Genomic DNA, 13876 nt, shown 5'->3' on the forward strand with positions numbered 1-13876 from the left:
TTTGTGCCTATAAGCTTTCTCATTTAAGCTTTTCTTTCCCTCAGATCCAAAGACAAAACGGATGTGGATGTGCTGCGTGAGAATCATCGCTTCCTCTGGAGGGATGAGGATGAGGATGACATGACATGGTAATTATCAACTACTCACACAAGCTGCTTCAATATGCACTTTGTTTTCAGTCATTTTGTTCTTTTCCGAAAACATGTATGATGGAACTCTGAATCCACAAGTAACTTGCACCTGGTGACCAAAAAATGTTTCGCACTGTTGCCTAACCTCTTTCTTTTCCTTGTCGTGTCCCAGGGAGAAAGAATTGGCCAAGAAGTATTACGACAAACTGTTTAAAGAGTACTGCATAGCTGACCTCAGCAGATACAAGGAAAACAAGGTAGAATAAATGCATGAACGTATTCATTAATTGATTTATTGCCCAGTTTAAAACAGCATGCAGCAGCAGAAGGTGTTTAGTAAATGTCAGACAATGTGACAGCACATAGCAGGTGGCTCAAACCACCTAATGATTAGTGAGTATATTGAATGCAGCAGCTTTGAACAAGTTGAACATCAGTGAAATCCTGAAAGAAGTAAGGGACTGTTTTTGCGTATCTGTGCCGTTGTTAAGAGGTTGAGACAATGTCATAGGAATATTCAGATACACTAACAACAGTATGACACAATCTAATTAATTATGTGTGTACTGTTATGAATATATCTATGTAATGTTCTTTTCTGGCAGGCTGTTGATAAAATATAGTGTTTAGTAATGAGAAAAGACCTCTGGACACAGAAAACATATTCTTGTATCTGTTTGGGATTATTATTTAAAAGAAAATGGGCTGTTGGAACAGCAAAGAAAAGGAAAAAGTGAAAAACAAGTTACCACACCTACAGAATGTACTCAAAGAACACTACCTGCACTTGGCAGGATGATCCATTTTTGCACTGTGCTCCACTGTCAGAAGAAATTACGCTAATTGTCCCAGTGGTGGTGCCATGAGCAAAGGTTCAAATTTAATAACTCAGTCACTTATTTCTGCCACTACTGGTCTATTTAAGATGAAAGTTGTGTGCAAGATGTGTTTTGGCACTGTGCTCTGTCTCTACTGACCACAAGGCCATTCTGGGCTCAATCCAGACTTTAAAATTGACAATATGTTAAACCCAAGGGCAGTGTGCTTATGGCTCAGCTCCATAACTGCACTGTTTTCTCCACTGAGTACGCTATACTCAAATATATATTTTAAACTCATGTGCTATCTCAGACTGTTGTGATGTTGATGGACCTGACAGATAACATACATATATAATACGCAATACCCAGATTGAAATATAATAATCGGCACTATATAAAATAGTCAAAACTTAAAACGCAGCTCTGACAACATAATTCAAGTTGCCGCAAAACTTCCTACATGAATCCAAATTTGCCCACAAATTATTCTGATGTGCCTAACGATTGCAAATATAGCGATGTGTTGCATCATTCCCAGTTTTGATCTATGGTTTTGGGCAAATGAGGTGTGACAGCACACAGATGACTCAACAGACAGTGGAGAGTGTGCTATACAGGAACTGGCTAACTTACAAATGACATGTTCACTGATGCTTCGTTAAATTAAATATGCTTGCATCTATCATACAGCATTCTTTCATAAAAAACTAAACTGAAAATATGAATAAACTATGTGTACATGAGGATAGTAGTTGTTGACATCTGCAGAATGTTTTTTTCATTTGGCCCAGTGTTCAGATGCTGAAAACACATTAAATGCTGCCACAATTCATTCATTTTATTCTTTCAATTCGTGCCCAACAGTTTGGATTTCGTTGGCGGACTGAAAATGAAGTCGTCTCCGGCAAAGGTACAACAAACTCCCATCATTGTCTTGCTATATGTGTGTTTTGAATATACTGCTGTTTCATAACATAAAATATCATACATTCTATTGTTATTGTATTTCTAATCAGAGAAACACTGAAAACATTCCTGTTAGCTAGAGAATTATCTTTCCTTAATAAAGGCATTTCCTCGGACAGGGTTCCTCATAACACGGCCTTAAGAAGTTGACGACTTTCTCCACTAGGTGGCGACATAGACAAGATGATTTACACAGTAGTACAATACATACTGTAGACTACTTGTCTTTACAATTCTCTCCTCATGTAAAATATGCTTGTTTTACTTCACTTTGACTTATTGGCTTGACAGAAGAACACACAAAACCTTTCAAATGTTTGACCTTTCAGTTGAGCTTTCTTTTTGTTTTCCTGTGTGCTCATGCCTCTCAACCTTGTGTGACTATTAGTGCCACTCAATAATCAATTGATCTGTTTATTCACACAAACAACCCCCGCCCCCTCCTTTTTAACATTTGTTTTTTTCTATTTATGTCTCACACTTAGAGCAATACCTCATTCAAAGAGCTTACCTCGACAGTTTGGCAGGGCTTTGATGGTTACTGTCTATTAATTGTTCAGGATTAGTACAACACCTCCTCTCTGTCTACACTTCCTCTGTGTGACAGCCACAGATATTTATAGGTTTTACCTGGAGGGACATTATCAGCCACTCTGTGAGGGTAAACCCGTCGTCACAGCTCAGTGATACGCTTTGAGGCACGCAGATGCACACACATTTCACATTGTGAATAATTAGTTGTTTTAGTTGTTTACATCAAATATACACAAACACAGCATGCCTGAGAAAGCTGAATAAGCCAATATATTGTTCCAGATTAAGACTGTGTAATCCTGGTCTCTGACACTTCACCCCCTGTAGCAATACTGCACAGGAAGTGGAATTAGATCAGGTCAGAGGCGCTTCACTTCAGCTGTCACGTCTGTGATTTGTACACATTAATGATTCCTAGAGACATACTTCTTAAGCACTATTTAGAGCATGGGATGCTAAAACTCTCCAATGAAATCAGTACTAACCTAATTCTGTAAAGTTAACCCACCATCCTTATTCAGAGGTAGAGAAAGCGCTTGTGCAAAGTAAAAGTTAAAAGTGTTTGGGTGAAAGGTGGAGAAAGTCTTAATCATGGTTACAATTTAACTAGAGCTTGATTTGATATGCAGATGCAGGCACTTCACAGTTTTTGTGTCTTATTCATTGTTTAATGCAAAATGTGTACAACCTTTAGATGTGTCAACAGCAAGATTCTATTCAAGAGTTTATAGTTCAATTAGTTACACCTGGATTGAATGTTGTTAATCCAGGCTCAGGAGTTGTGTTTACCAGATCAAATGGCCAGATTATATAGGGATATAAGGAATAGCAATATATAGGAATGAATTTGTATTTTTTTGCACTTGCAGTTCCTTATAAGAGGCACTGCATTTCCACCTTGCCATGGACACCTTTTTGACACTGTCCTCTTATCACCCCCTGTGCACTTCAGGCTATGTTGGTATTAGGTAATGCTGACCACTGCGCACCTAATTAGGTAGATTACAAAGAGCACTGATGTTTCTTTTCATGGCCACAGTGTGATATGGGATGAAGGAGTTTGCTGTAACGGTTAAGTACCGAATGGTTTGATTCTCTCTTCTTTTGTAGGTCAGAAATATTTTTCCTTTTAAAAAATTAAAGGTGCAATGTGTAGGTTTTAGTGGCATCTAGCAGAGCAGACTTAGCAGAAATGGTATATTATATTCATAGGTATGTTTTCAGGTGTTTATAATCACCTGAAAATAAGAATTGTTGTGTTTTCATTACCTAAGAATGAGCCCTTAATATTTACATAGGGAGCAGGCCCTCTTCCACAGAGCCCGCCATGTTGCAACGCCATGTTTCTCGAGTAGGACGACAAACCAAACACTGGCTCTAGAGAGGGCCTTTCGAGGTTTTTTGCAAGTTTCACGGCCACCATAGGTTCTTCTACATGCTTGGAAGGGGAGGGGGGGTATTCAGTTGGTTGCAATCTTCAAACTCACTGCTAGATGCCACTAAATCTTACACATGGGTCCTTTAAAGAGAAAGTATAGGTGTCCTGGGGGTGGATAACGTGTGATACTCTCCCCAGGACTCCTATGTTTCCCTACATCTTAAATAATTATTGAGGAATGAGATTCACCTTTTATTCATTCTCACAACTTCTTTTTTTGTCTTGTCCAGAAACATTCATACCTTTTTGAAAGATTCACATAAATATATTACTACACTTCTTTGTGCAATATTCCCAACAACTGCTCAGTGGAGTAGCCTGAAACCCGCGTCAGGAATATGTATCACATTGCTTGTGCAAAATTGGGGACCAACTCGTAAAAATATTGCTCCATAGCACTACTAGTGGGCAGAAACTCCACAGGATACCTTTGAGTAATCTAGCCATAGTCAGTGTAATTTCTTCCTTGCACATGATACACATGAGTGCATGAAGCTAGGATTGAAGTATTTTGCCAAATATTATCTTTGCTTCCAATAAAATGTCAATATGTGAGTATTATGTGAGTCCTGAGAGTCTTTTACACTGGAGCAGATGTACATGTGCGGTGTAAGGTATGCAACCGCTTCATTCCAACTCTTGTTTTTCTGTGTGTTTCCCTTCTGGTACAAATTGAGCGTTAGTCTTGCTGTCAGGAGGAGGTGAAAGGCCAAAGTTAGTTGAGGCCAGGCTTATTTTTGGTGGGCCTCCTGTCAGGGTAAATGGAGTATCAAAGGTCTTGGCTTACGTAACTTAAAAAAAGGTTTTTAACACTCTCTCACCTACAGTGCTGGCATCAGGTTCGACGCACCTCTGGCGCCTCTGTATAACTGACACTGTTAGGTTAAGTGTTAGGCCATCTGACTTTTTTTTTTTAATATTGTCACCTCCTATTAAATACAGGCAGTTTGGATTAATTTGTGGTGTATTTTAGTAAAATGAAAGTGTCCTTTCATTTCAGGCCAATTTAAAGGTGTTACTGTTGGTTGTTGGTTTTAATGAGTGCTTTAGGCTGGCCTGAGTTCCAGTGTGGGCAGGGTTTGTACTTTAGAAGCATATCCTACTGAGCTCTGTTGGGCCAGGCAAAATAAATCAGCTCTGGAGAAGTATCTGAGTGTATCTTTAGTGTTAGAAGTTATAGCTAATAAACCCACAGCCCACCAAGCTTTCCCAGTCTAGTATGGTTTTTAAGTGTTTATCTGTGAGTGAATAGCAGGGTGTTGTACATTAAAATTAATATTTTTCAGTATTAAAGTAGTGGTATTAAAGTATTTTTCAATAGTATACAGCGTGAGAGACAGATCCAATGCAGTTCTTGGGACTTAAACAGTATAAAACATAATCCTAGTTGCATATAATGCCCTTCAGTCTACTTAGTTAACTGGATGGCGTGGAGTCAATAAATGTTTCAAAACAGAGCGAGTGTGGCACTTTGGGTCAGCAGCCTGGACTTCTTGTCAATGTGAAAAACATACATTAAGAGGCAGAATCTGATCCAGAGTTAGAGGTGGGATTGTGTGTCATTTTGTAAAATACACTTATTTACTATCTTGGAGTCTTGTTGTCACTGTGAGGTTGCCAGGTCACCGATGGAGATTCCAAGAAGTCACTATGCCCGGCCAAGAAATAGTCACACAACCCCCTGCAACTTCTCGTTTTTACACTTTGTTCATTGTGCAGATTAAACAAACGAGATATAAACTGTATTAAATTATTATTGAGCTTTAGAAGTGCTGGTAGGCAGATTTTGTTCCTTTCGGACAGAGCCAGGCTAGCTGCTTTCCCCTGTTTCCAGTCTTTATGCTAAGCTAAACTAACTGACTGCTGGCGGTAGCATTATATTTACTGTGCAAACATGAAAGTGGAATCAATCTTCTCATCTAACTGTCGGTATGAAAATGTCTTTCCCAAAATGTCAAACTATTCCTTTCAATAAAACGTGTTTCTTTTTTCTAAGTCAGGCTCCACAGTCATGTGCTAATAAGCAAGTTTTTGCAACTACCTATCTCCTTAATCAGCTTAATCTGTGAAACTCAGAGAGTGTGCTACATGTTAAATCGGAATATTTTCTCAACAAACTGGCCCGATTTCACGATAATGCGTCCTTTGTGAACTTTTAACGGTTATCCAAGGGTGCATAAAAAGTGAGAGAGGGCCGGCTCGGGTCACAGCCCCGCAACTCCATCCAGTGAATGTTAATCATGCAGCCATCTGTCTCGCAGTGTATCCGTCTTGATCTCAGACCACTGGCTGGTGGAATTAGGATCCTTTGACGTAGAAGGACAGGAGTTTCCTCTCTTTAACGGGTTTACTCAGCCAACCTTTTGCCAGGTCTTCTCATGAAGCACGTGAGGCTCACCTGATGTGTGAGGATAACTGAACACTTGTCAACAAAATACACTGTACATCCTTTTATTTCTATCATCAAAGAAAGGGTGCTCTGTGTGGCACTATTTTAAAAATCTGCCTCCTGAGCCCAGCACTATCGACTAACACTGTGCTCATTAGCTTTCATGAGGGTACAATAATGTTTTTGAGTATAAAAAGGGGCTGAAAGCTGTCAGAGAGAAGAATTGTGTTCCTGACCTTGATTATATTTAGTTTTTGACATTTATTTTGTCAAAGGAGTTGCCTAGAAACAGATTTCTATTGACTCCACTCTACCAGGGTTGTGGTTGTAAGTAGCTGCAGGGTCAGACATATTCACACTCTCCATGTTGTAACCTTTGAATATATCACATTCTTTTATATTCGACACTGAGCAGCTTCACTGCAGCAGCGAGGGATTCAATACCCTATTCAAGATAAGCAGGGCCTTTCTCCTTTTTTCTTTACCAATACAGTAAATGCCTCGTTTGCACATAGAGTAGATGTATCTGTTGATTTGTGTTTGCGTGATGGAGAGAATAAGATGTCATGGGACAACTCCAGTGCGATTGTCTTTGACGTCACTGATGATAGTGAAGACAGCACAGGATTCTCTCCGGTATGCGGGCACTGGTCACTGTTTGTGGCATTATGTTGGCACCAAGGTGAAGAGATGGCCCTGTCTCAAGTCACACCCATGTAGTGTCAGAAAGGACCGGTCATCAAAGATTTAAAGGAACATCCTGGCATTTTTATTTTCACATCACTAAGTACTTGTCAAGTTATGAAAAATTGAAAATGCAGCTAAGTGAACATACAGTATATGTCTGGCATCCTAAAACGTGACAGGTTTTTTAGTTAGTTATCCGTTTAAGCTTTCTAGCTTTTCTTACTGTTTCCCATTTATAAGGAATTGGTTGATTCGTTAATGAATGTTATTTTTATGTTTAGACAGATTGCACGCTCCTGCTGCAAAAATGACTGACAGACTATAAAATTTCACCCCTCAGTTGATGTAATGAAGTTGGTTTCACTATAGTTACTTTTAAGTTTTATAATGAACCTTTTGCAAAAAATGTTTTAAATTTTTTTAATTTGAACTTTTAGATGCCATCAAACTGTAAAATCTGACTTTAGGTTGTTATTGAAGAATAATTTAGGGAAATAGAATTTGATAAACACTAAGTTAAAAGAATCAGAGGGGTATCAGAAAAACAAAAGTCAAAGTCACTGGCCAGAAGTGCTTTTTTTCCTGATGTCATAGCTCTTTAATCCAGTACAGCACATGACTGCAAAGTCTGCCTTATGGCGCAAGTGGCCCGAAGCCATGACAGCCAGCGTCACCTCACCTGAATGTTTAGAGAGTCTTGATCTAAAGTAAGTGCAGGCAGGCATCACTTTCCTCTTGGAGAATAAGGAGCGTCCCCGTGCCTAGAACGGCCTGTTCTGACGCATTCGCTCCCTCTGTTACCGTCTGGAGGATTCCCGGGGACCAGATCAATGCCACCTTAAGCTCCTCTAGGGATAATAGGCATGCTGTGCAGCAGCTTGAGGGAGGCCTGAGGGGATGAGGCGAGGTGAAGAAAGGGAGATGAGAAGGAGCAGGGGGATATGGAGGAAGGGGTGTAGTGATAGATGGACGGGGGCGAGAGAGTGCTGAAAAAATCAGAAAAAGTGTGAGATTTATATTCTGGATTTCTCATTTATAAAATAATTTTTTAAAATATACAATCATCTTTTACTTGTGTCAATTCTGCCTGTTTGTTCTTTCTTTCTTTCTTTATACATAATCATTCTTGACACATAATTATTTGTACATTCATCACCAGGGCACTGTTGCTCAGTTAATCTTCACTCCTTACTAATAGATAATCAATAAATGCGGAATTGAGGTTGTTTCTTTGCATTTATCGTAAGTTGTGGTGGATCTGAGATAGGTGGATGAAATATATGTAAACATTATTGATGTATTCAGCTCGTGTGCTCTCTTGTCTTCCAGGTCAATTCCAGTGTGGAAACAAACGCTGTGAGAAGCAGGAAGGCCTAAAAAGCTGGGAAGTGAATTTTGCCTATGTAGAACAGGGCGAGAAGAGAAACGCATTGGTCAAACTCAGTAAGCCAAAAGACAAATTATTTTCTCATTTTCTCTGATCATTCTAAGTAAAAAGATTTGTTAGTGTGCATGTGTCTTTGCGCGTGTGTGTGAGAGGCTGTGGCCTAGTGGGGGTTTCCGTCTAAGACCCGGCTCATAATAATCCTCCTTCAGGTATCATACTGCAGAAAATCCTGTTATAATAATTACCGTAATTGGAGGACCCACCAGTCGTAGTAAACTCAGTCAAGCAGGAAATGACAGGCTCTTTTAACAAGCTAGTGCAACAGGTCACATCCAGACGTGTCGCTTCTCCTCATCAACAAAAAATGTTTTCCTGTTTATTGTACTTCTAAATCCAATGTTTTGACAATCCTAAATGGTTTGACAGTAATGAGACACGATTTGTTGACCCTGGAGCATGAACTTGATAAGGCGCACTGGAGAGATGTAATGGATCTTGATGATGTTGCAATGGATTCATGAAGGAAAAGGAATTATTAAATACGTTTCTCAAAACACTAGCAACAACTGATAAAGTTTCAAATTGTACTTATGAACCCATAAACTGTGTTATGATGACAATGAAAATCATCTTTCCTGTAGAGTAAAAAAGGAGTTCCACAGGGTTCAGTCCTTAGTCCACTTCTCTTTATATATATTATAAGTTTATATAAATTATATACCAGAATCATGGAGCGAGTTTCCAGATGATACTGTCATATACAGATGGGTGAGAAATTAAAGGAAAAACCAACATAAAGTGTCTTAGTAAGGTGTTGGGCCACCAGAACAGCTTCAATACGCCTTGGCATGGATTCTACAAGTCTCTGGAACTCCTCTGTAATTCTTCAAAAAGATATTCCCTCATTTAGTGTTTTGATGATCCAATTGGGTTCAATTGGGTTGAGATCTGGTGACTGTGAAGACCATAGCATATGATTCACATCATTTTCATACTCATCAAACCATTCAGTGACTCCTCGTTATGGATGGGGGCATTGTCACCCTGAAAGAGACCACTCCCATCAGGATAGAAATGTTTCATCATAGGATAAAGGTGATCACTCAGAACAACTTTGTATTGATTTGCAGTGACCCTTCCCTCTAAGGGGACAAGTGGACCCAAACCATGCAAGCAAAATGCCCACCACAGCATAACAGAGGGACTAGATCCCCTCACCGTAGGGGTCAAGCATTCAGACCTGTGCCAGTTTTTCCTTTTATTTGTCACCCATCTGTATGCTTCTGGTACAAACATTTTTTTCAGTTTACACACAGTTTCAGTGATGCTTATATTTTATAGCAGCATGAATTGAAAGTAATGTTTAATGACAAGAAGTACGAATATGCAACCCTTGCCAGATATATAATGATATATAAATAGAATTCAAAAGGTAATGGATAAACTGTTGAACAGGTATCTTAGGTAAAATGTCTCTCATAATAAATCAATAAACATATGGGTATGCCCTGGGATCCCCCAGAAAGAGCTGGAGGACATGGCTTGGGAGGAAGAAGTAGGGGCTATCTTGTTTAGCCTGCTGCCACTGCAACCTGGACATGAATAAATGGGGGGAAAGTGATAGGTTATTAACTCTGAATATAAAATGAAATCTTCATTTTAACATATTTCATCCTTAATGTCCCAGCTCACCAACATCATAATTATATTGCCATAAGAAGTACAAGAATTAAAGGACAGGTTCACAATTTTTCAAGTCTGTCTTAAAACAACAGTCCTTATTATGACCAAAAATGTATTTAAAATTTTATAGGAAGATAATATGGGCCTGAGTTAGTCAAATAAAATTGATATCTTCCACAGTTAGTCTTTTTAGTAAAGAATTCCCTCTTTGTGTCTCAATGGACAGTGGTTTCCTGTTCAGCTGCAGTGGAAGGATTGTAACAAAAAGAGGGAAATGGCACTATAAAGACTGTAACTTTGAAAGATATTGACTTAATTTGACTAATGTGGATGGCTGAGTCTTCATATTAGCTTCAAATAAACTTTGAAATACATTTTTGCCCACTATCACTTACATTTAAAGTGCATTATGAAGGGATCTCTTAATTGCCTGTACGAACAGGAGGAATCATCACAGCAAGAGAAACGTGTCAATGCTCATTTGGGAACCTGACTATTGTTTTAGGACAGAAAAATTGTGAAGCTATCCTGTAATGTTACATCACACTGATAATGGCTGTAATAATAATAATACACTAATACCAGTGAAACAGTTATGTAAATGATGATGCCATGTTGGTTCTGTTCTAGGACTATGCCCTGAATGCTCGTTCAAACTCAATTACCACCACAAGTAAGCAGCATACTTTTCACCTTTTTTACATTAAAAATGTTCTCTTTTTGGTCACAGTGGGTGGTTTTACGCAGTTTTCTGTTCCAGCAGACTTTATTACAAGATGTATAGAAAGCCTTTGCCAATTCAAGAGTCTTTCATGAACCTCTGAAACATGGCCTTAAAGGATTTCAAGTTGTATTTCAAATGGTGCCATAGTTGAGATCTTTATATTGTGAATTCAGTTTCATCAACCTGTGTTTCTGTCGCCAGGAGAAAGGAGGTGAAGGCAAAGACAAGGACTAAAGGGGTTTCAGAGGAGAACCAGGAGCCATCAGACAAGAAAAAGAAGAAGAAGAAGAGGAAGAGATCATCCTCACATTCCAAGAAGCACAAACACAAAGACAAACATAAGAGGCACAGGGGTATGACTCGTCTCTTCTCCCTTGCTGATATAAATTTCTTGGAAATTATATCATTCTCATTTTTCATTTGTGCTTGTCATTATTATTTTTTAACAACTCCCTTTTGATTAAAACATATTTTACTTTACAACCCTGTTTCTCTACAGCTCAATCCACCTCTTCCAACAGCTCGGTGGAGTCGCGGGACTCGGACAAAGGTAGCGTTCATAACTCCCTCACACACATAAACACACACACGCACACACACACATAAGAGCACCTCCCCCATTTTAAAAGACACACACATTGGACAGTTTATGATCTACTCCCCGAGGCCTCTGGGCCATGACACTCCTCCAAATTTTTGGAGTGAAAACACACTGACAATCCCTCCTGGAAACACCATCCATTAGCCCTGTGCATAATAGTAGAAGACCGACAGCAGGTCTGCTTTTTCTCAACTGCCTCTCTCTCCATTCCTCTGGACTTTTTTTCTTTGTCTTTCTCCTCCCTCATCTTTTTTTCCTTCTCTGTGAGCAGTGTAAAATAATTTATGTCCTTGCCCCCGTGCCCCTGTTCTGTTTATTTCACAGTCTGGATGGATGGGTGGGTGGGTTGATGGAGGTGTACACAAAAAAACAACTTTCTGCATCCAGAGGTTATAGCATTGACTTCAACATGCATCTGAATTTATACACAAACACTCTCACAATCTGTCTCAGTCACACGTATATAAAGCAGTTGTTGAAGGATAATCTTGATTTTAATGAATTTAAGATTTCTAGAATATGGATGGGTTCAGTGAGGCTTAGGGAAAGGAAAACCAAACCATAATTTTTTCTGGTTTGACCATGGCTGGATTAAACCTTTAGGCTGCCCCAGGGCCAAAATATGCAACTGGTCCCCTATTGACCCCCCAAACTAAAATAATACATTCCTTGAAAGTAGATTTTGACAGGCAAGACTAAAATGTAGCATCAAATGATTAATTAGTAAACTAGTAGTTAGTAATCAGTAAGTAAGTAAGTAGCTAGGTGCATATGTTTAAATTGTGACCTGCCATTTGACTACAGATGAAAATTAGCTGTAAGCTAACTCTGGTACAGTATATCAAATGGTAACATTTAGGTTTAATACTATACATGATCCCTTACTAATAAAATAAATAAAGAGGGAGGATCCACCTTACTTGATATTGTACTTTAGAGGAGCAAATTACCTATAAAAACAGTGAACATGGGGTTTTTGTCTGTGGCCCCAGGTCAGTTTCCTACTTTGACTAGTTCGTAATTCAGGCCATGCATGAATCAGGTTGTATAAAAATCGTTGGTTTTCGCCTTCAGCAAAATGTCAAATGGACCCTTCCATAACCTAATTGAACGAATGCACCACTCCCTGAGTTGTCATTGTTATATGTTTATGATTTTCAGATTGAAAAAAAACATGGCCACTGTTCTGGAAACATCAGTTCTTTGCACTTTAAATGATCCACTAAAACTTGTTTGATTACATTTGTGGAGAGAAATCAGCCTTACAGTTGCAGTCATGCTGCATTCATTCATAGATATACTCCAAACTTTAATCATCTTTAACACAGTGACACAGTGACATTTACTGATTGATCTGGTACATACTTTTCCCAGACTTATAATTGTAAGACCGAACTGAGGAAATTAAGTCTTGTCGAGGCTAACAGTAAAGACTGTGATATTGAAAACGATAAATAAAGGTTAATGGTTGACATAGTTTTTCCTTCTACGAGTCTGACTGTCTACTCTCTGAAACTCTCCTGCTAGACTCCGAGGTTGGGGATGAGCCAGAGGGCCAATCAGAAGCTGACCACTGGCGAGGGCCCGCCCCTGCGGTCGAGGAAAAGTCAAGGTGAGGCTAACAGTCAATGTTCATATTAAACCACACCCAGTAAGCTGCTGTAAAACCATCACAGTCAGTCTTTACCACTTAGCCTATATAGGTTACTGATCTTTATATAGCACAGTATGGAGACCACTTAGATACCCAGCACAAAGCTGCCCTGAACTGGCCTGAAAGTCACTAAACCTTAAACTTACTCCTGTCACGCTTCTCCTGACATTTTAAATTCTGTTCTCAGAAAGATATAATATTCCTGAAAAGATCAATAGTAGGAGGCCGGTGGTTCATCAGCTTTCATTCAAGTACATGATCCATCACTCTGGCTTGGAGTATTAGCTAATTATATCTGAACAGTCACACAGCATGTTTTATTCTAAAAGAATTAAGGATGTGGGAGCAGCAGCTTCTATAATTTATGTAATTATAACTGTATTGAAGATTAATATCATGTTTGTTACAACAAAATACTCATAATACGATTTTTTTTGCTGCCCGCCACTTTTTATTTGCTTGTGCTATGTACCAGTGTTTGTACTCCACATTATTTCATATTGTCTAGAGCTTAAATTAAACATAAAAGCAAAGTAATAACACTGTTTGGAGGAGCTAACTTTACAAAAGCATTTAACCGTCTGTGTCAGTTTGTGTACACTGTGCATGACAGGAACTAACATCTCTAAATTTTTGTTTGTTGTATCTGTTCAGGGAGGAGGAGTTTGATGAGTACTTTGAAGACATGTTTCTTTGACTCTGCTGGAATCAGCGGCATCCCTGCTGTGACTACACTTTCTTCTGTGCTCCGCTGACATTAAACAAGTTTCTTTTTGAGTGCATGTAGATGTATCTGACTGTATGTTCAAGGAGTGCTACCGAAATAAACACAATGTTTACCCTGTAACTGTCTTTGATTTG

The 13876-nt window shown here is 39.0% G+C and overlaps 1 protein-coding gene across 2 annotated transcripts in view; it reads left to right on the top strand.

Annotated features, from left to right (window-relative positions):
- The window catches only part of fra10ac1 (FRA10A associated CGG repeat 1), a 16772-nt gene extending 2910 nt beyond the window's left edge, over positions 1-13862 (top strand). Inside the window, exons 6-14 of one of the 2 annotated variants that reach the window (XM_044337539.1) lie at positions 45-128; positions 304-388; positions 1817-1862; positions 8296-8409; positions 10667-10709; positions 10962-11113; positions 11260-11310; positions 12889-12973; positions 13670-13862. In XM_044337539.1, the coding sequence (XP_044193474.1) occupies positions 45-128; positions 304-388; positions 1817-1862; positions 8296-8409; positions 10667-10709; positions 10962-11113; positions 11260-11310; positions 12889-12973; positions 13670-13712 (703 nt within the window). In that variant the 3' untranslated portion in view covers positions 13713-13862. The remainder of the gene's footprint in view (positions 1-44; positions 129-303; positions 389-1816; positions 1863-8295; positions 8410-10666; positions 10710-10961; positions 11114-11259; positions 11311-12888; positions 12974-13669) is intronic. The other variant, XM_044337540.1, reaches the window with a different exon arrangement.
- Positions 13863-13876: the final 14 nt, after the last annotated feature.

The sequence above is a fragment of the Thunnus albacares genome, chromosome 20 (assembly GCF_914725855.1).
Source record: "Thunnus albacares chromosome 20, fThuAlb1.1, whole genome shotgun sequence".
Taxonomy (NCBI): Eukaryota; Metazoa; Chordata; class Actinopteri; order Scombriformes; family Scombridae; genus Thunnus; species Thunnus albacares.